This window comes from Anolis sagrei, chromosome 11, assembly GCF_037176765.1.
Source record: "Anolis sagrei isolate rAnoSag1 chromosome 11, rAnoSag1.mat, whole genome shotgun sequence".
NCBI classification, from domain to species: Eukaryota; Metazoa; Chordata; class Lepidosauria; order Squamata; family Dactyloidae; genus Anolis; species Anolis sagrei.
The window spans coordinates 31,647,903-31,669,390 of NC_090031.1; the positions used below are offsets into that span (position 1 = coordinate 31,647,903).

Here is a 21,488-nt window from a genome sequence, read left to right on the forward strand (position 1 = left end):
ACTCCCAGAAATCCCTGCCAGTTTACCACTTGTTAGGATTTCTGGGAGTTGAAAGCAAAAAACGTCTGGAGACCCCAGGTTGAGAACCACTGTTCTAGAACATAGCCATACAACCTGAAAAACCTACAACAACCCATATGGAAAGTGCCTGGTCAGCTAGCTCCAAAAGGAGAACAGTAGGAGAGAAAAGACATCAAGGGTGTTGGCTCTCCAAAACACGTAGGTGGGTCAAAAAGTTTTGCCTCCTGGGTAATACAAACGTTTTGACTGGCGCAAATGTGTCCAAGTTGATGGTGACTATGTTGAATGATGGTTTTGCGTAGAGGACAGTTCAGGCTAGGATCTGGAGCAACTTCTGCTGTTCTAGGTTCATCTGTCACGTTTTTATGATCCAGGAGGCAATACTTTTTGACTCACTCTCATAGTACCTGTGAAAGGTAACCCTATTGTATATGGTGGAAAAGCAGCATTGCCTCCGTCTTTCTACTGAAAACTGCCTTAAATCATAGAATCACAGAGTTGGAAGGGGCCTTGTGGGCCATCCAGTCCAACCCCATTCTGCCAAGAAGCAGGAAAATTGCATTCAAAACACCCCCGACAGATGGCCATCCAGATTCCAAAGAATGAGCCTGTACCAGACAGAATCCACCTTCTAATGCCAATCTAGTTCAGTTCTTTTGAAAGGGTTAACCATTATTATAATAGAGGAAACATCTGTAGACTCAGAGAAACATTAGGTAATGGTGAGTCTAAACATTAGGCTCCATGCAGTCATGCCGGCCACATCACCTTGGAGGTGTCTATGGACAATGCCGGCTCGTCGGCTTAGAAATGGAGATGAGCACCACCCCCCAGAGTTGGACGCAACTGGACTTAACGTCAGGGGAAAACCTTTCCCTTTACCTAAACATTAGCAAGTCATATTTACCCTGCTTCGAAACCTCTCCAAGGTTTTGGACAGGTAGGTGTCCTTACCTGGCAATGACCGCTATGGCTGTTTTCATGCCAAGTGTGCACTCTACCAATGAACGCTGGCTGTGCTCTAGGAGTGAAAGCAGAACCCGAGAGAGACGTTTCACAAAAAGGCATCTTAACCATCTATTTGAACGTTGTTTATTCCAGTTACCTTTCCTGCGGCTTACAAAACATCTCCTTGTGCATTTCCCAACGATGCGCTCCGACATCGCAAGAGTTAAGGGTTAAAAAACACGAGAGCCCCTCCCTCCCTCCCTCGACCCCTCCCTCCCTCCCTCCCGCAAAAAACGGCGTCCCACAGATCAGAGTGACTTGTCAGTTAAATAAATAACACTAACCCAAACGATTTCCAGGCCCCAGTTTTCCGTCTCCTTCGGGAAGGGGGGGGGGCACATGTCGTTTCCGGCAAAAATCCAAGGAGAAAACCCTCCCGAAGGATGACAGCAAAGCATTCAATCACAACAGAGGGGGGAAAACATGGCAAAGGGGGGGAAACAGTAAGAAGAAATGGAAATAAGGAGAAGACGGAAGGGTGGAGATGAGGAGAGGAGTGGGAACTGCTTGAAAAGACCCGAGCGAGAAGATGTGGAATGATCCAAGGTGATATATATTATATATATATGAATGATATATACAGTAGAGTCTCACTTATCCGACGTAAATGGGTCGACGGAAAATCGGACCAACAAATATGTCCTACTCCAACGGTTACCTGTCCGACACCTAGAATCAAAGAGTTAAAGAGTTAAGGCAAGGCGATGCCCCGGGACCTGATGGGCCCAGCAGGAAGTGCCCGGATGCGGAAGACGAGCGTGGAAATCACAGAGGGAAGGAAGGAGGATGCTTCCGCTTCCGGTCCTGCCTCTTTTCCTCCTTTCTTTCCTCCTCCTTGTCTTTCCCTTTTCACTTATTGGGATTCTTGCTGTATTGCTCTTTTTCACTTATTGGGATTGGAGAGAAAGTTGGGGAGCGTTCCTTCAATTGAAGGGGAAATGCTGGAGGAAAAGGGGAGCGTCGGATAAGACAAAATGTCGGATAAGCGAAGGTCGGATAAGCGAGACTCTACTCTATATAGATGTGTTTATCAGCTTACCGTCGTTGTAAATATACACATCGAAAACGAGATGGATGAGCAGTTGAGAGAAAACCTTGTCTCTCTGCTCTCAACCATTATGAAAATATCTATATCTATGTACCTTTCCACCTTCGGGTGAAATTGAGGATTTTCAAGTATTCAGATGTCAACATGGGAGCCATGCGTCTCTCTCCTGGCTGGACTTAAGATGGAGAGAAAGCGGCCCACGCCACTCTTGAATATTAAACCAGTGGCAACCGGGCTCGTATGTTTACGAAGTAAACTTGGAAGCTGTTCTAACTGGAAATACACACACACACATGCATACGAGGATTGAATGAAAAGTAATGCCTCCACCTTCGTAACTCCTCAACAGATGGCAGTACTGGTAGGCAGCAGGTACTGGCTTGTTCAGTAGATTCTCCTCTACAGTTCAATTTTGGCGGGAAGCCTTAGCATTGAATGGTTGTGTTGTTAAAGTGAAAAGTAATGCCTCCACCTTCGTAACTCCTCAACAGATGGCAGTACTGGTAGGCGGCAGGTACTGGCTTGTTCAGTAGATTCTCCTCTACAGTTCAATTTTGGCGGGAAGCCTTAGCATTGAATGGTTGTGTTGTTAAAGTGAAAAGTAATGCCTCCACCTTCGTAACTCCTCAACAGATGGCAGTACTGGTATGCGGCAGGTACTGGCTTGTTCAGTAGACTCTTCCCTACAGTTCCATTTTGGTGGGAAGCCTTAGCATTGAAGGGTTGTGTTGTTAAAGTGTGAAGTATGGAACCCTGTGCAGACGGTCGGTCAATGCGACTTAAGAAACGTGCAATCATTGAATTCTTGACAGCAGAAGGTGTCACCTAAACATCTTTAAACTTACCCAACGACGCACAGTACTCACATCAACACAAACACCACAAACAGCTTGCATTCTCTGATTAATCACCTTCTGCTGTCAAGAATTCAATGACTAGACGTTGACTGACTATCTGTGCAGGGTTCCATAATTTGCACTTTAACAACACAACCATTCAATGCTAAGGCCTTTTTGCCAAAATGGAACTGTAGAGGAGAGTCTACTGAACAAGCCAGTACCTGCCGCATAGAATTAAATGACTGCATGTTGCTTAAGTCGCATTGAACGACCATCTGCGCAAGGTTCCATACTTCACCCTTTAACAACACAACCGTTTGATGCTAAGGCTTTTTTCCAAAATGGAACTACAGAGGAAAGGCTACTGAACAAGCCAGTACCTGCTGCATAGAATTCAATGACTGCACGTTGCTTAAGTCGCATTGACGGACTGTCTGTGCAGGGTTCCATACTTCACCCTTTAACAACACAACCGTTTGATGCTAAGGCTTCCCACCAAAATAGAACGGTAGAGGAGAGTCTACTGAACAAGCCAGTACCTGCCACATACCAGTACTGCCCTCTGTTGAGGTGTTACGAAGGTGGAGGCATTACTTTTCACTTTAACAACACACCGTTCAATGCTAAAGCTTCCCTCCAAAATGGAACTGTAGAGGAGAGTCTACTGAACAAACCAATCCCTGCTTCCTACCAGTACTGCCATCTGTTGAGGAGTTACAAAGATGGAGGCATTACTTTTCACTTTAACAACATAACCATTCAATGCTAAGGCTGCCGGCCAAAATGGAACTGTAGAGGAGAGTCTACTGAACAAGCCAGTACCTGCCGCATAACAGTACTGCCATCTGTTGAGGAGTTACGAAGGTGGAGGCAGTACTTTTCACTTTAACAACACAACTGTTCAATGCTAAGGCTTCCGGCCAAAATGGAACGGTAGAGGAGAGTCTACTGAACAAGCCAGGACCAGCTTCCTACCAGTACTGCCATCTGTTGAGTAGTTAAGAAGGTGGAGGGATTACTTTTCACTTTAACAACACAACCGTTCAATGCTAAGGCTTCCCACCAAAATGGAACGGTAGAGGAGAGTCTACTGAACAAGCCAGTACCTGCCGCATACCAGTACTGCCATCTGTTGAGGAGTTACGAAGGCATTCAATCCTCGTATATGTGTGTGTGTGTATTATCTATACATGGAAGGACCTTGAATGGAAAGCACCGATGTTAAACCAGAAGCCTGACACCCCTGTTGTGTTCACCCTGGATGGAGTTGAGACCAAGAGCATGGACATTACCTTGGAACGTACAAACGGCAGTCAATGAGAATCGTTTACGAACAATGGCTATTTCAAAAAATTAACCGTAGTAATCCAACGGGAAAGACCACACCGCCCTCCCTCCCTTCCTTCCCCTCCCCGCTATTTTTTCCCCCAAATAATGCCGTGTTGTGTTTTGTTTTGAATGCAAACGGGACGTCCCGACTCCGCTCCCCCTTCCGCTCCCCTCCGCGGGGGTCTCATTTGGTTTTCTCCTCCCAAGACGAGGTCTGTTGGAGGCGCTTGGCGTAACTCTGAGCCATGGAGTTGATGATGGACAGGATGAAATAACACACCATGACAATCACCAACTTTTCAAAAGTCCAGGACAGCCAGTTTTCACCCTAGAATACCAAAGAGAGAGAAACCAAAAGGGAACGGTTAGCACTCCTTCCTCAACTCTTCCATTCCCAGGACTTCTCAATGGGTTTCGGAGATAAACAATTCTGCATTTTTGGGGGTGTCAGAGGGGTCACCAAAGACCACCAGAAAACACAGTATTTTCTGTTTGTCATAGGGATTCTGTGTGAGAAGTTTGGCCCAATTCTATCGTTGGTGGGGTTCAAAATGCTCTTTGATTGGGGTAAATTAGAAATCCCAGCAACTACAACTCCCAAATGTCGAGGTCTATTTTCCCCAAACTTCGCCATTGTTTACATTTGGCCATATTGAGTATTTGTGCCAGGTTTGGTCCAGATCCATCACCGTTTGAGTCCATACTGCTCTCTGGATGTAGGTGAACTACAACTCCCAAAAATCAAGGTCAATGCCTACAAAACCCTTCCAGTATTTTCTACTAGTTATAGGAGTGCTGTGTATCAAGTTTGGTTCAATTCCATCGTTGGTGGGGTTCAGAATGCTCTTTGATTGGAAGTGAACTAGAAATCCCAGCAACTACAACTCCCAAATGTCGAGGTCTATTTTCCCCAAACTTCGCCAGTGTTCACATTTGGCCATATTGAGTATTCGTGCCAGGTTTGGTCCAGATCCATCACCGTTTGAGTCCATACTGCTCTCTGGATGTAGGTGAACTACAACTCCCAAAACTCAAGGTCAATGTCTACCAAACCCTTCTAGTATTTTCTACTGGTCATAGGAGTGCTGTGTATCAAGTTTGGTTCAATTCCATCGTTGGTGGGGTTCAGAATGCTCTTTGATTGGAGGTGAACTAGAAATCCCAGCAACTACAACTCCCAAATGTCGAGGTCTATTTTCCCCAAACTTCGCCAGTGTTCACATTTGGCCATATTGAGTATTTGTGCCAGGTTTGGTCCAGATCCATCATTGTTTGAGTCCATACTGCCCTCTGGATGTAGGTGAACTACAACTCCCAAAAATCAAGGTCAATGCCTACAAAACCCTTCCAGTATTTTCTACTAGTTATAGGAGTGCTGTGTATCAAGTTTGGTTCAATTCCATCGTTGGTGGGGTTCAGAATGCTCTTTGATTGGAGGTGAACTATCAATCCCAGCAACTACAACTCCCAAATTTCGAGGTCTATTTTCCCCAAACTCTGCCAGTGTTCACATCTGGCCATATTGAGTATTCGTGCCAGGTTTGGTCCAGATCCATCATTGTTTGAGTCCATTTGGGCATATTGAGTATTGGCACGGATACTCAGTATGCCCAAATGTGAACACTGGTGTAGTTTGGGGAAATAGACCTTGACATTTGGGAGTTGTAGTTGCTGGGATTTATAGTTCAACTACAACCAAAGAGCATTCTGAACTCCAATGAAGGAATTGAACCAATCTTGGCATGCAGAACTCCCATGACTAATAGAAAATACTGAAAGTGTTTGGTGGGCATTGACCTTGAGTTTGGGAGTTGTAGTTCACCTATATACAGGGAACACTGTGGACTCAAACAAGGATGGATCTCGACCAAAAAGGCATGAATACTCAATATGCCCAAATGTGAACACTGGTGGAGTTTGAGGAAAATAGACCTTGACATTTGGGAGTTGGAGTTTCTGGGATTTATAGTTCACCTTTAATCAAAGAGCATTCTGAACCCCACCAATGATGGAATTGAGCCAATCTTGGCATGCAGAACTCCCATGACCAATAGAAAATACTTGAAGGGTTTGGTGGGAATTGACCTTGAGTTTTGGAGTTGTAGTTTACCTATATAAAGATAGCACTGTGGACTCAAACAAGGATGGATCTGGATCAAACTTGGGACAAGTACTCAATATGGCCAAATGTGAACACTGGTGTAGTTTGGGGAAAATATACCTTGACATTTGGGAGTTGGAGTTGCAGGGATTTATAGTTCACCTACAATCAAAGAGCATTCTGAACCCACCAACAATGGAATTGAACCAATCTTGGCACACAGGATTCCTGTGACCAATAGAAAATATTGGATGATTTATCCTATGATCGGAGAGTCTCGTGGTAATGTGTTGTCGAAGGCTTTCACGGCCCGAATCACTGGGTGGTTGTGAGTGTTCCGAGCTGTCTGGCCCTGTTTCAGTAGCATTCTCTCCTGACGTTTCGCCTGCATCTATGGCAGGCATCCTCAGAAGTTGTGAGCCCTCACAATAGCCAAACGAGAGCGAATCAACAGCCAAATGAAGGCGGTTTTTGGCGGGCGGAGGAGCGGTTGCGAAAGGGGATCTCTCTTTGGGACTCTTCCGGCTGGCATGGAGTTGTGCAACCCGCAAATGACGCAGTGGGAAATGGCAAGGAGTAGCGTTGGCTGGGAAAGGAATGTGGAGAGCGGCGCATGGCTGGAATGCCGGCCACCCGCTTCCCTTTGGCTCAATGCTCACGGAGCATTTCCCCTTTCCTCCTGCCTACGAGCCGCCCAAATGAATTAAGGCGGGAGAGATAAGGGTGGGAAGGATTTTAATTAGAATTGATTTAGGGTTGCTCTTTTTTTCCTGACAATGGGCAAACTTCGTCCCTCCAGGCATTCTGGACTCCAACTCCCACAATTCCTAACAACAGGGAACAGTTTGGCCATTCTCCTTCAGGTGATGAAAAGAGATAAGTGTCCAAAATTTAAGTATGTGTTGTCAAAGACATTACATGGCCGTAATCACCGAGTAGCTGTCTGGCCATGTTCCAGAAGCATTCTCTCCTGACGTTTCGCCCACATCTATGGCAGGCATCCTCAGAGGTTGTGAGGTCTGTTGGAAACTAGGAAAATGGGGTTTACGTATCTGTGGAATGATTTCCAGGGTGGGAGAAAGAACTCTTGTCTGTTGGAGGCAAGTGTGAGTGTTGCAACTGGCCACCTTGATTCCCATTGAATAGCCTTGCAGCTTCAAATCCTGGTTGCTTCCTGCCTGGGGGAATCCTTTGTTCGGAGTTGATTAGCTGGCCCTGATTGTTTCCTGTCTGGAATTCCCCTGTTTTTGAGTGTTGTTCTTTATTTACTGTTATGCTTTTAGGGATTTTGTTTTAGTGGTCGCCAGATATTTCCATGGCTTCCTCTTTTCTGTTGAAATTGTTCACAGAGCTTGTAGACATGCAGTAAATAAAGAGCAACACTAAAAAAAAAAAAACCAAAACCAGGGGAATTCCAGACAGGAATCAATCAGGGCCAGCTTATACCTCCCAACAAAGGATTCCTCCCAGGCAGGAAGTAGCCAGGCTTGAAGCTACAAGGCAATTAAATGCTAATCAACGTGGCCATTTTCAGTATTCACACTTGCCTCCCACCCTGGACATCATTCCACAGAGGTTGCCTCCAGGCCACAAAGGCCAGGCTCCCTCCCTAATGGACTTTGCAGCTGCAAGGTTATTTAGTGCTAATGAAGCTGGTCAATGGCAACATTCATGCTTGCCTCCAACTGACAAGAGTTCTTCCTCCCACCCTGGACATCACTCAACAGAGATATAGATAGATAGATAGATAGATAGATAGATAGATAGATAGATAGATAGATAGGAAGATAGATAGATAGATAGATAGATAGATAGATAGATAGATAGATAGATAGGTAGGTAGGTAGGTAGGTAGATAGATAGATAGATAGATAGATAGATAGATAGATAGATAGATAGGAAGATAGATATATAGGTAGGTAGGTAGGTAGATAGGAAGATAGGTAGATAGATAGATAGGAAGATAGATATATAGGAAGGTAGGTAGGTAGGTAGGTAGGTAGGTAGATAGATAGGAAGATAGGTAGATATATAGGAAGATAGATATATAGGAAGCTAGGTAGGTAAGTAGATAGATAGATAGATAGATAGATAGATAGATAGATAGATAGATAGATAGATAGATAGATAGATAGATAGATAGATAGGAAGATAGGAAGATAGATATATAGGAAGCTAGGTAGGTAGGTAGGTAGATAGGAAGATAGATATATAGGAAGGAAGGAAGGTAGTTAGGTAGGTAGATAGACCCCACTTGCCTAGTTTTCAACAGACCTCACAACCTCTGAGAATGCCTGCTATAGATGCAGGCATAACGTCAGGAGAGAATGCTTCTGGAACATGGCCAAACAGCCCAGAAAACACAGCTACTCAATTATGGCCATCAAAGCCTTCGACAACACATACTTAAATTTGTTTTCCTGAAACAAGACAAATGTCCCTTTGAGCGCTTATCTCTTTTCGAATTCCCAAACTGTTCCCTGTTGTTAGGAATTGTGGGAGTTGGAGTCCAAAACGCCTGGAGGGACAAAGTTTGCCCATGCTGGATGCAAATTGTCAGGGGGGAAAAAAGCAACCACAAATCAGTTCCAATTCAAATCCTTCCCAACCTTATCTCTCCCGCCTTAATTCATTTGGGCGGCTCGTAGGCAGGAGGAAACAGGAAATGCTCCGTGAGCACTGAGCCAAAGGGAAGCGCATGGCCGGCATTCCAGCCATGCGCCGCCCGCCACATTCCTCGCCCAGCACACAATAAACCCGTTTAACATCAAAGATATCTCGACAGGTATTGTCGAAGTCTTCCATAGCTGGAATCACTGGGTTGTTGTAGGTTTTTCGGGCTATATGGCCATGTTCTAGAAGCATTCTCTCCTGACGTTTTGCCTACATCTATGGTAGGAATCCTCAGAGGTTGTGAGGCCTGTTGGAAACCAGGCAAGTGGGGTTTACCTATCTGTGGAATGCCTAGAGTGGGAGAAATAACTCTTTGTCTCTTGGAGGCAAATGTGAATTTTGCAATTGGCCACCTTGATTAGCACTGAATAGTCTTGCAGCTTCAAAGCCTGGCTGCTTGCTGCCTGGAGAAAATCTATGGCAGGCATTCTCAGAGGTTGTGAGGTCTGTTGGAAACTAGGCAAGTGGAATAGCCAGGGTGGGAGAAACAACTTTTGTCTGTAGGAGGCAAATATGAATTTTGCAATTGGCCACCTTGATTAGCATTGAATAGCCTTACAGCTTCAAAGCCTGGCTGCTTGCTGCCTGGAGAAAATCTATGGCAGGTATTCTCAGAGGTTCTGAGTCCTTGACAGGGTTGTTGTGAGTGTTCCAGGCTGTCTGGCATGTCCCAGTAGCATTCTCTCCTGACATTTCTCCCATATCTACGGCAGGCATCAACAACCCAGTGATCCCAGACATGAAAAAATTCAACAATGACAGTTTTGGAAGACCTGATTTTTGTTCTGTAGACAAATACAAGGGTTGTTGTGAGTGTTCCAGGCTGTCTGGCATGTCCCAGAAGCATTCTCTCCTGACATTTCTCCCACATCTACGGCAGGCATCAACAACCCAGTGATCCCGGACATGAAAGAGTTCGAAAATATCCTTGACAGGTTTGGAAGACATGATTTCTATTCTGAAGATGAATACAAGAGTGACACTAAGGACATGCGGAAAAATGCGGAAACGTCTTACCTGGGGCGCGCCTTCCGTCCGATGGTGGAGTTTCATCCGTTGGGCTTCCAGGTATTCTTGGAAGGGCTTCTGGAGGGAGGGTCCGACCGTCGGGATGGCGCTGGGAGCGACCCAAAAGCGTGGGACGGGGTGCGGGAAAGGGAGGAGGAAACAACATAGTTCGAGGAAAGAGACAGACAGAGAGAGAGAGAGAGAGAAGGAAGAAAAAGACAACACCTTACCACCAAAATTCCAACTCTGTGCTCAGAAATGTGATGCAAAAAAAGGGAGGCGAAAAATGGGAAAACGGAGGGGGGAAAATGAAAAACGGAAAAAATGCTAAAACGGGGAAAAAATGCAAAAACGGGGGGAAAAAATGCAAAAATGCAAAAAAATACAAAAATGCAAAAAAATGCAAAAATGGAAAAAAAATGCAAAAATGGAAAAAAATAATAAAAAGGAAAAGCTGAAGAAGGAAAAGATGAAATGCTTTTGCTTGATCAATCGCAAGAGGATGGAGAGACAATATATACTGGCTGTGCTGCTGCTTTTCCTGCCAGCTTTAAGGCTTAAGTGAGTGAGCTCAAGACTTCTGAGAAGTCCCAGTCATTTCTCACCCCAGGGTTCCTGGAAGGACTGGTTGGAAACCAGCATTGAGGAAATGACTTAAGCTGGTGTCATTCGGCCCAGTTTTTAAACACCATCTCCCCGCCCCGGGCCCGGCCCCTCCTGTGACTTCCCCCAATGCGATTCCAGAAAAGGGGCCGGCCCTCCATCCCCAAGCAAGTCCTTATTAGGGCATTTCCCGCGTCATCCTTCCTTCCTTCCTTTCCCCCTTCCCTCCATCCCCACCTTGCCCAGCTCCAGGAAGGCACCTCCCAGCCCAAGCGAAGCCATTGGGGAAAGGAGCAAGCAAGGAAAGAAGGGGGAGAAAAGCACAAGGATGCTTCTCAAACACTGATTCTGAATGCCGAGACCCCTTAATGCAGTTCCTGATGTTGTGGTGACCCCCAACCATAAATATTAAACAATCAGGCACATCTAATCACCTCTCAACAAAAGATTGCCCCAGGCACTGCCATGCTAATCAACATGGTCAGTTGAAACATTCACACCTAGCTCCAACAGACAGAGTTCTTTGCCCCACCGATATATAAACCCAATTTTCCTAGTTCCAACAGACCTCACTACCTCTGAGGATGCTTGCCAAAGATGCAGGCGAAACGTCAGGAGAGAATGCCTCTAGAACATGGCCATATAGCCCGAAAAACAACCTACAACAACCCAATATTATTTCCGTTGCTACTTTGTAACTGTTCCGAATTGTCATGTAAATATTTGATATGCAGGGTGTATTTTCATTCATTTCGCACCCAAAGATACATAAACCCAGTTTTCCTGGTTCCAACAGACCTCACTACCTCTGAGGATGCTTGCCAAAGATGCAGGCGAAACGTCAGGAGAGAATGCCTCTAGAACATGGCCATATAGCCCGAAAAAACCCACAAGAACCTAATGATTCCAGCCATGAAAGCCTTCGACAATACATTAGACAAAGAGTTCTTTGCCCCACAGATATATAAACCCAATTTTCCTAGTTCCAACAGACCTCACTACCTCTGAGGATGCTTGCCAAAGATGCAGGCGAAACGTCAGGAGAGAATGCCTCTAGAACATGGCCATATAGCCCGAAAAAACCCACAAGAACCTAATGATTCCAGCCATGAAAGCCTTCGACAATACATTAGACAAAGAGTTCTTTGCCCCACAGATATATAAACCCAATTTTCCTAGTTCCAACAGACCTCACTACCTCTGAGGATGCTTGCCAAAGATGCAGGCGAAACGTCAGGAGAGAATGCCTCTAGAACATGGCCATATAGCCCGAAAAACAACCTACAACAACCCAATATTATTTCCGTTGCTACTTTGTAACTGTTCCGAATTGTCATGTAAATATTTGATATGCAGGGTGTATTTTCATTCATTTCGCACCCAAAGATACATAAACCCAGTTTTCCTGGTTCCAACAGACCTCACTACCTCTGAGGATGCTTGCCAAAGATGCAGGCGAAACGTCAGGAGAGAATGCCTCTAGAACATGGCCATATAGCCCGAAAAAACCCACAAGAACCTAATGATTCCAGCCATGAAAGCCTTCGACAATACATTAGACAAAGAGTTCTTTGCCCCACAGATATATAAACCCAATTTTCCTAGTTCCAACAGACCTCACTACCTCTGAGGATGCTTGCCAAAGATGCAGGCGAAACGTCAGGAGAGAATGCCTCTAGAACATGGCCATATAGCCCAAAAAAACCCACAAGAACCTAGTGATTCCAGCCATGAAAGCCTTCGACAATACATTAGACAAAGAGTTCTTTGCCCCACAGATATATAAACCCTTTTTTCCTAGTTCCAACAGACCTCACTACTCTGAGGATGCTTGCCAAAGATGCAGGTGAAACGTCAGGAGAGAATGCCTCTAGAACATGGCCATATAGCCCGAAAAAACCCACAAGAACCTAGTGATTCCAGCCATGAAAGCCTTCGACAATACATTAGACAAAGAGTTCTTTGCCCCACAGATATATAAACCCAGTTTTCCTAGTTCCAACAGACCTCACTACTCTGAGGATGCTTGCCAAAGATGCAGGCGAAACGTCAGGAGAGAATGCCTCTAGAACATGGCCATATAGCCCGAAAAAACCCCTACAACAACCCAATATTATTTTCGTTGCTACTTTGTAACTGTTCTGAATCGTCATGTAAATATCTGATATGCAGGGTGTATTTTCATTCATTTGGCACAAATACCCGATATGCCCAAATCTGAATACTGGTGGGGTTTGGGGTTAGGGTTAGGGATTCATTTTGCCATTTGGGAGTTGTAGTTCCTGGGATTTATAGTTCATCAATGTGCAGTCTGAATTCCACCAATGATGGAATTGAACCAAACTTGGCACAGATACTCAATATAGCCAAATATGAATACTGCTGGAGTCTGCGGAAAATAGACCTTGACATTTGGGAGTTGTAGTTGCTGGGATTTATAGTTCACTTACAATCAAAGAGCATTCTGAATGCTACCAATGGTGGAATTGAACCAAACTTGGCACAGATACTCAATATGGCCAAATATGAACACTGGTGGAGTCTGGGAAAAATAGACCTTGATATTTGGGAGTTGTAGTTGCTGGGATTTATAGTTCACCCACAATGAAAGAGCATTCTGAACTCCACCAATGATGGAATTTAGCCAAACTTGGTACACAGAACTCCCACGACTAATAAAAAAATACTGGAAGGGTTTGGTTGGGATTGACTTTGGGTTTTTGGAGTTGTAGTTCATCTACATCCGGAGAGCACTGTGGACTCAAACAATAATAAATCTGGACCAAACTTGGGCACAAATGCTCAATATGGCTAAATATGAACACTGGTGGAGTTTAGGGTAAATAGACCTTGACATTTGAGAGTTGTAGTTGCTGGGATTTATAGTTCACCTACAACCAAAGCGCATTCGGAACTCCACCAATGATGAAATTGAACCAAACTTGGCACACAGAATTCCCATGACCAACAGAAAATACTGGAAGGGTTTCATGGGGATTGATCTTGAGTCTGGGATTTGTAGTTCACCTACATCCAGAGAATATTGTGGACTCAAACAATAACGGATCTGGCCCAAACTTGGCACAAATGCTCAATATGGCCATATGTGAACACTGGTGGAGTTTGGGGAAAACAGACCTTGTCATTTGGGAGTTGTAGTTGGTGGGATTTATAGTTCACCTACAATCAAAGAGCATTCCGATCTCCACCAATGATGGAATTGAACCAAACTTGGCACACAGAATTCCCATGACCAACAGAAAATACTGGAAGGGTTTCATGGGGATTGATCTTGAGTCTGGGATTTGTAGTTCACCTACATCCAGAGAATATTGTGGACTCAAACAATAACGGATCTGGACCAAACTTGGCACAAATACTCGATATGGCCAAATGAGAACACTGGTGGAGTTTGGGGAAAATAGGCCTTGACATTTGGGAGTTGTAGTTGGTGGGATTTATAGTTCACCTGCAATCAAAGAGCATTCTGAACCTCACCAATGACAGCATTGGGCCAAACTTCCCACACAGATGCCTCATGACCAACAGAAAATACTGTGTTTGCGGATGGTCTTTGGCGACCCCTCTGACACCCCCTCGCAACCCACCCCCAAGTTGAGAAACATTGTTCTAAAAGGTTTTGGGCTTTAAGACCAGTAACTTGGCAGGAAGTAAGGGGGAGAGGCTGTCGTTGCACACCTTGAACTCTGGAGCAATAAGGAAATAAATAAATTTTCCACGGGGAAAGAGAAAGGTGCCGTTGTAGAGGCACAATGCACTCAATCCATGGGACCACCAAGACCTAATACACACAAATTATTCCACAGAGGGTGCCTCCAGGCAACAAAGGCCAGGCTACCTCTATGCAGAGACCTTCCCAGATCGACTTTGAAGCTGCAAAGCCATTCTATGCTAATCAAGCTGGTCAATGGCATCATTCACACTTGCCTCCAACAGACAAGAGCTCTATGTTGGAAGGTGATTAGTTGGCCTTGATTGTTTCTTGTCTGGAATTCCCCTTGTTCTTTATTTATTGTTATGATTTTAGAGTTTTTTTAATAGTGCTAGCCAGATTGGGTTCATTTTCATGCTTTCTTCCTTTCTGTCGAAATTGTTCACATGCTTGTGGAAAATGAACAAAATCTGGCTAGCACTATTAAAAAAAACTCTAAAATCATAACAATAAATAAAGAACAAGGGGAATTCCAGACAAGAAACAATCAAGGCCAACTAATCACCTTCCAACATAGAATTTCCCCAGGAAGTAAGAAGCCACACTTTGAAACTCCTAGGCCATTAAACGCTAATCAAGGTGGTCATTTGCAATAGTCACACTTGTCTCCAACAGACAAGAGTTCTTTTGCCACCCTCCACAGATATATAAACCCCATTTTCCTAGTTTCCAACAGACTTCACAACCTTTGAGGATGCCTGCCACAGATGCATGCAAAACGTCAGGAGAGAATGCTTCTGGAACCTTGTCAGACAACTTGGAAAATGCATAACAACCCCGTTTAATGAATGATTAAAAATATGGCCTAAATAATATAATAATCACGGCATGGAGTGCTGTCCTGAGACACAATATGGCTGACAGGCTGTTTTCCAAAGTTGGGGAATGTTGTTTTCCTTGGGAGGTTAAAATAAAGGACCTAAAAATGTAAATATCTGATAGCATTCGCATTGCAAGCGCTCCCTATCTCCCTCATAAATCCAGAATGGAGCCACGGATCCATTTAGAGCACCTCTTTATACACAAATAGAAATACTTCTCGAAACTCAAAAGAATGAGCACGAAACCGAAATGACCAGCCACAAACCGGACCCTAAATCCTCCATGAAAATATCTATATAAATAAACATGTAATGTTCGTTTGTGGGATTAATTTAACTCAAAAACTACTGGACGAATTGACACCAAATTTGGATACAAGACACCTCTCAGGCCAACGAGTGTCCATCACTCATAAAAACATTGAAAAACACAGCAGAAGAGATTTAAAAAGCCAAAAAACAACAAAAATACATTGCAACACATGCACAAAACCACATATATACACATATACACAAATATATACACACAAAACACATATACACAGACTGGGCCACAGCAATGCGTGGCAGGGGATGGCTAGTATATTATATTATTAGCATAGCACATTATTATTATTATTATTATTATTATTATTATATTGTACTATACCACTATACTGCAGTATTATTGCTAATACACATATATACACACACAAAACACATATACACAAACTGGACACAGCAAAGCATGGCAGGAGATGGCTAGTATATTATATTATTAGCATAGCACATTACTACTACTACTACTACTACTATATTGTACTATATCACTATACTGCAGCATTGTTGCTAATACACATATATACACACACAAAACACATATACACAGACTGGGCCACAGCAACGCATGATATTATTAGCATAGCACATTATTATTATTATTATTACTACTACTACTACTACTATAATATTGTACTATACCACTATACTGCAGTATTATTGCTAAAACACAAAAATACACACACAAAACACATATACACAGACTGGGCCACAGCAACACATTGGCAGGAGATGGCTAGTATATTACTATTATAATACTATTATAATATAACCTACTATTATATTAGTATATTAGCATAGCACATTATTATTATTATTATTATTATTACTATTACTATTACTATATTGTACTATACCACTATACTGCAGTATTATTGCTAATACACATATATACACACACAAAACACATATACACAGACTGGGCCATAGCAATGCATGGCAGGGGATGGCTAGTATATTATATTATTAGCATAGCACATTATTATTATTATTATTATTATTATTATTATTATTATTATATTGTACTATACCACTATACTGCAGCATTATTGCTAAAACACACACACATATTCACAAAACACATATACACAGACTGGGCCCAGCAACGCGTGGCAGGAGATGGCTAGTATATTATATCAGTAGCATAGCACATTACTACTACTACTACTACTACTACTATATTGTACTATACCACTATACTGCAGTATTATTGCTAAAACACACACATATATATACACACAAGACACATATACACAGACTGGGCCACAGCAACGCATGGCAGGGGATGGCTAGTATATTATATTATTAGCATAGCACATTATTATTATTATTATTATTATTACTATTACTATATTGTACTATACCACTATACTGCAGTATTATTGCTAAAACACATATATACATACACAAAACACATATACACAGACGGCCACAGCAATGTGTGGCAGGAGATGGCTAGTATATTATATTATTAGCATAGCACATTACTATTATTATTATTATTATTATTATTATTACTATTATTACTAGTACTACTACTATTATATTGTACTATACTACTATACTGCAGTATTATTGCTAGTACACACATATATACACACACAAAACATATATACACACACTGGGCCACAGCAAAGTGTGGCAGGTGACGGCTAGTAATATATATAATATAGTTGTAAAATATAGTGTAAATATAAAATTAAAGACCCAGAGGAGAGCATAATTTAAACTTTTGCAATTGGGAAATTTGACCTGCTAAGAAAGAATTTTTTTTGAGGTTGTTGTAGTTTTTTTGGGCTATATGGCCATGTTCTAGAAGCATTCTCTCCTGACCTTTCGCCTGCATCTATGGCCAGCATCTTCATAACCTCTGAGGATGCTTGCCATAGATGCAGGCGAAACGTCAGGAGAGAATGCTACTAGAATATGGCCATATAGTCCGAAAAACCTGCAACAACCCAGTGATTCCAGCCATGAAAGCCTTCCACAATACATAGATTGGGAATGGGACTCGGATGAGAGTTATGACCATTTAGGAAAGTCCGTCGCCTTTCGAGAGGAATATGCATCACTTCAGAGCAATTCTCCAAAATGACTCGCCCGGCAAAGCGAGTCACCGGTTTCAGAAAAACTGTGGACTCGCTTTCGGGTGATTTCAAATGACACAGAAGGCCGACGGGGAAGAGAGCTCTCCAAAGGTAAACTCCTGGTGATGAATCAAGCCGTTGATTCGAAATACGGAGACGGTGATGACTGGCAATATGATTCATGATGATCTGAATCTTGTTTGCCACCAGAACAAAGTTCACCACGTTCAAGGTTGGGAAGGGCTCGTTGTCGGGGGCCACCAACGGCTCGTTTTCTCCCTTCCTTTATGGGATTCTTCCCGTAAGCGAAAACGGTGCCGAATCACAACCTATTCCAGGTTGTACATTTTTATATTTTACTAGCCACCCCTCGCCACGCATTGCTGTGGCCCACTAGTCTGTGTATATGTGTTTTGTGTGTGTATATATTTGTGTATATGTGTATATACACATATGGAAATGAGCACCAACCCCTGGAGTTAAAGTCAGGGGAAAACCTTTACCTTTACCTATGTTTATATATATGTGTGTTTGCGTATATATGTATATATGTGGTTTTGCACATGCGTTGTAATATAATTTTCGTTTTTTGGCTTTTTTTGCGCTGTAATGTAATTTTTGTTTTGATGGTCACTCATTGGCCTGAGAGGTGTCTTGTGTCCAAATTTGGTGTCAATTCATCCAGTGGTTTTTGAGTTCTGTTAATCCCACAAACAAACAGTACATTTATTTATTTACTATATATACTAGTTTTCAGCCCTTTTTTTAGGCTGAAAAAGTCCCCCTCGGCTTATACTTGAGTCAAGGTTATTATTATTATTTTTATTTCATTTATTATTTTAGTCTATTTATTATTATTACATTTATCATTTTACTCTATTATTATACATGTGTTATTTTACTGCATAATTGTTATTTCTACATTCATTCTTTTACTCTTTTTATTATTGTTGTTATTACCTTTATTATTTTACTCTCTTTCTTATTATTATTGGAAGGATACGTAAGCACATTTACATTGAAGAAGGTAAATAATCATTTAATCAGAGTTGGACAGTCTTATCTTAAATTACCATTTTTGCAAATATTCAAAACTATATAACCTACTGATTCCTCAATTAATGTAATTTAATTGGTATCTATTGTTATTTTGCAATTTAACCATAGCGGCTGCATTTCCCACCCTCGGCTTATACTCGAGTCAATCCGTTTTCTCAGTTTTTTGTGGTAAAATTAGGTGCCTCGGCTTATATTCGGGTCAGTTTATACTCGAGTATATACAGTATATACTAGCTGTACCCACTACGTGTTGCTGTGGCCAACCTTTCCTCCCCCTTTCTCCCCTTCTTTTCCTCCTTCCCTTTTCTTCTTTCCTTCTCTCCTTCCTTCCTTCCTTTCCTTCCTCCTTTTCTTTTCCTCCCCTTTCTCTTTCTTCTTCTTTGCCTCTTTCCTTCCTTCCTTTGCTTTTTGCTTCCCATCCTTCCTTTTGTCTTTCCTTCTCTCCCTCTTTTTTTCCCTCTTCCTCCTTCGCTCCCTCTTTCCTTCCTTTCCTTCCTTTCCTTTTTTTCTTTCCTTCTCTCCGTCCATCTTTCTCTACCCATTTCTTTCCATCCCTCTCCTTTTCCTCTTTCTCTCCTTTCTTCCTTCTCTACCACTTTCCTTCCTTCCTTTTCTTTTCCTTCCCTTTCTCTTTCTTCATGCCTCTTTCCTTCCTTCCTTAGCTTTTTGCTTCTATCCTTCCTTTTGTCTTCCCTTCCCTTCTTCTTTCTCTTTCTTTCTCTTCTTCCTTCATTCCTTCTTTCCTTCCTTTCCTTTTTTCTTTCCTTCTCTCCTTCCATCTTTCTCTACCCATTTCTTTCCATCCCTCTCCTTTTCCTCTTTCTTCCTTCTCTACCTCTTTCCTTCCTTCCTTCCTTCCTTTTCTTTTCCTTCCCTTTCTCTTTCTTCATTCTCTGCCTCTTTCCTTCCTTCCTTAGCTTTTTTGCTTCCATCCTTCCTTTTGTCTTTCCTTCCCTCCCTCTTTCTTTCTCTTCTTCCTTCGCTCCCTCTTTCCTTCCTTTCCTTTTTTCCTTTCCTTCCATCTTTCTCTACCCATTTCTTTCCATCCCTCTCCTTTTCCTCTTTCTTCCTTCTCTACCTCTTTCCTTCCTTCCTTCCTTCCTTCCTTTTCTTTTCCTTCCCCTTCCCTTTCTTTATGCTCTGCCTCTTTCCTTCCTTCCTTAGCTTTTTGCTTCCATCCTTCCTTTTGCCTTTCCTTCCCTCCCTCTTTCTCTTTCTTTCTCTTCTTCCTTTGCTCCCTCTTTCCTTCCTTTCCTTTTTTCCTTTCCTTCTCTCCTTCCATCTTTCTCTACCCATTTCTTTCCATCCCTCTCCTTTTCCTCTTTCTCTTTCTTCCTTCTCTACCTCTTTCCTTCCTTCCTTCCTTCCTTTTCTTTTCCTTCCCCTTCCCTTTCTTTATGCTCTGCCTCTTTCCTTCCTTCCTTAGCTTTTTGCTTCCATCCTTCCTTTTGCCTTTCCTTCCCTCCCTCTTTCTCTTTCTTTCTCTTCTTCCTTTGCTCCCTCTTTCCTTCCTTTTCTTTTTTTCTTTTCTTCTCTCCTTCCTTCTTTCTCTACCCATTTCTTTCCATCCCTATTCCTTTCCTCTTTCTCTCCTTTCTTCTCTACCTCTTTCCTTCATTTGCTCTTGCAGATGTTTTTAATACAAAGTGCAAACAGCCCGCATTTTAATATTTGGGTGGGTCAAAAAGTAATGCCTCCATCGCTCTAACTTTTCTTTCTTTCCCAGCCACTTGACTATCTATCTATCTATCTATCTATCTATCTATCTATCTATCTATCTATCTATGACATTTATATGCCACCCTTCTCATCCCGAAGAGGACTCAGAGCGGCTTACAAGATATATATACATACAATATACTATTTTATTAGCATCAGTATTAAATATTACTGTATTGTACTATACAATTATATTGTAATATTATTGGTAATATTACATGTAATATAATATATATAATTATAACAGTGTATTATTATTATTAGTATTATATTGCATTACATTATAATATTATATCTATTTATTTATCGTGTCAGGAGCAACCAGACATTTGTATTACATTTTTAACAAAACAAAACAACAAACAGACAAAAGACAAAGTTTGCAAGCTTGGTAGTTGATTAAATGTCCTTTGACCAATATCTATTAATATAATATAATAATATCATATTATATTGCATTATATTGTAATATATAATAGATATATTATAATACTAGCAGCACGCGCCACGCGTTGCTGTGGCCAACCTTCCCTCCCTCTTTGTCTCCCTCTTTCTTTCTCTCCTTCCTTCCCTCTTTTTCTTTCCCTTCTTCTTTCTTCCTTCTCTATCTGTTTCTTTTCTCACTTCCTTTGCTCTTTGGTTCCATCCTTCCTTCCTTGTCTCTTTCCTTCCCTTTCTCTTTAGTTCTTTCTCTCCTTCTTTCCCTCTTTCACTTTTTTATTTCCTTCTCTCCTTCCTTCCTTCTCTGCCTTTCTTTCTTTTCTTCTCTCCTTCTTTCTCTCCCTCTTTTCCCCTTTCCCTTCTTTTTTCTTTCTTTTCTATCTGTTTCTTTTCTTCCTTTGCTCTTTGGTTCCATCCTTCCTTGTCGCTTCCCTTCCTTCCCTCCCCTTTCTCTTTCGTTCCTTCTCTCCTTCCTTCCCTCTTTCACTTTTTATTTCCTTCTCTCCTTCTTTCTTTCTCTCCCTCCTTCCCTCTTTTTCTTTCCCTTCTTTTTCATTCCTTCCTTCTCTATCTGTTTCTTTTCTTCCTTTGCTCTTTGGTTCCATCCTTCCTTGTCTCTTTCCTTCCTGCCCTCCTTCCCTTTCTCTTTCGTTCCTTCTCTCCTTCCTCCCCTCTTTTTC

At 42.3% G+C, this 21,488-nt stretch overlaps 1 protein-coding gene across 3 annotated transcripts in view; it reads right to left on the bottom strand.

Moving 5' to 3' along the window:
* Window positions 1–3,544: 3,544 nt before the first annotated feature.
* Window positions 3,545–21,488, bottom strand: part of VMP1 (vacuole membrane protein 1) — a 120,818-nt gene continuing 102,874 nt past the window's right edge. For all 3 annotated transcript variants that reach the window (XM_060756783.2, XM_060756784.2, XM_060756785.2), the window contains exons 11-12: window positions 10,037–10,136; window positions 3,545–4,573 (exon numbers count right to left, since the gene is read on the bottom strand). In XM_060756783.2, coding sequence (XP_060612766.1) covers window positions 4,430–4,573; window positions 10,037–10,136 — 244 coding nt within the window. In that variant the 3' untranslated portion in view covers window positions 3,545–4,429. The remainder of the gene's footprint in view (window positions 4,574–10,036; window positions 10,137–21,488) is intronic.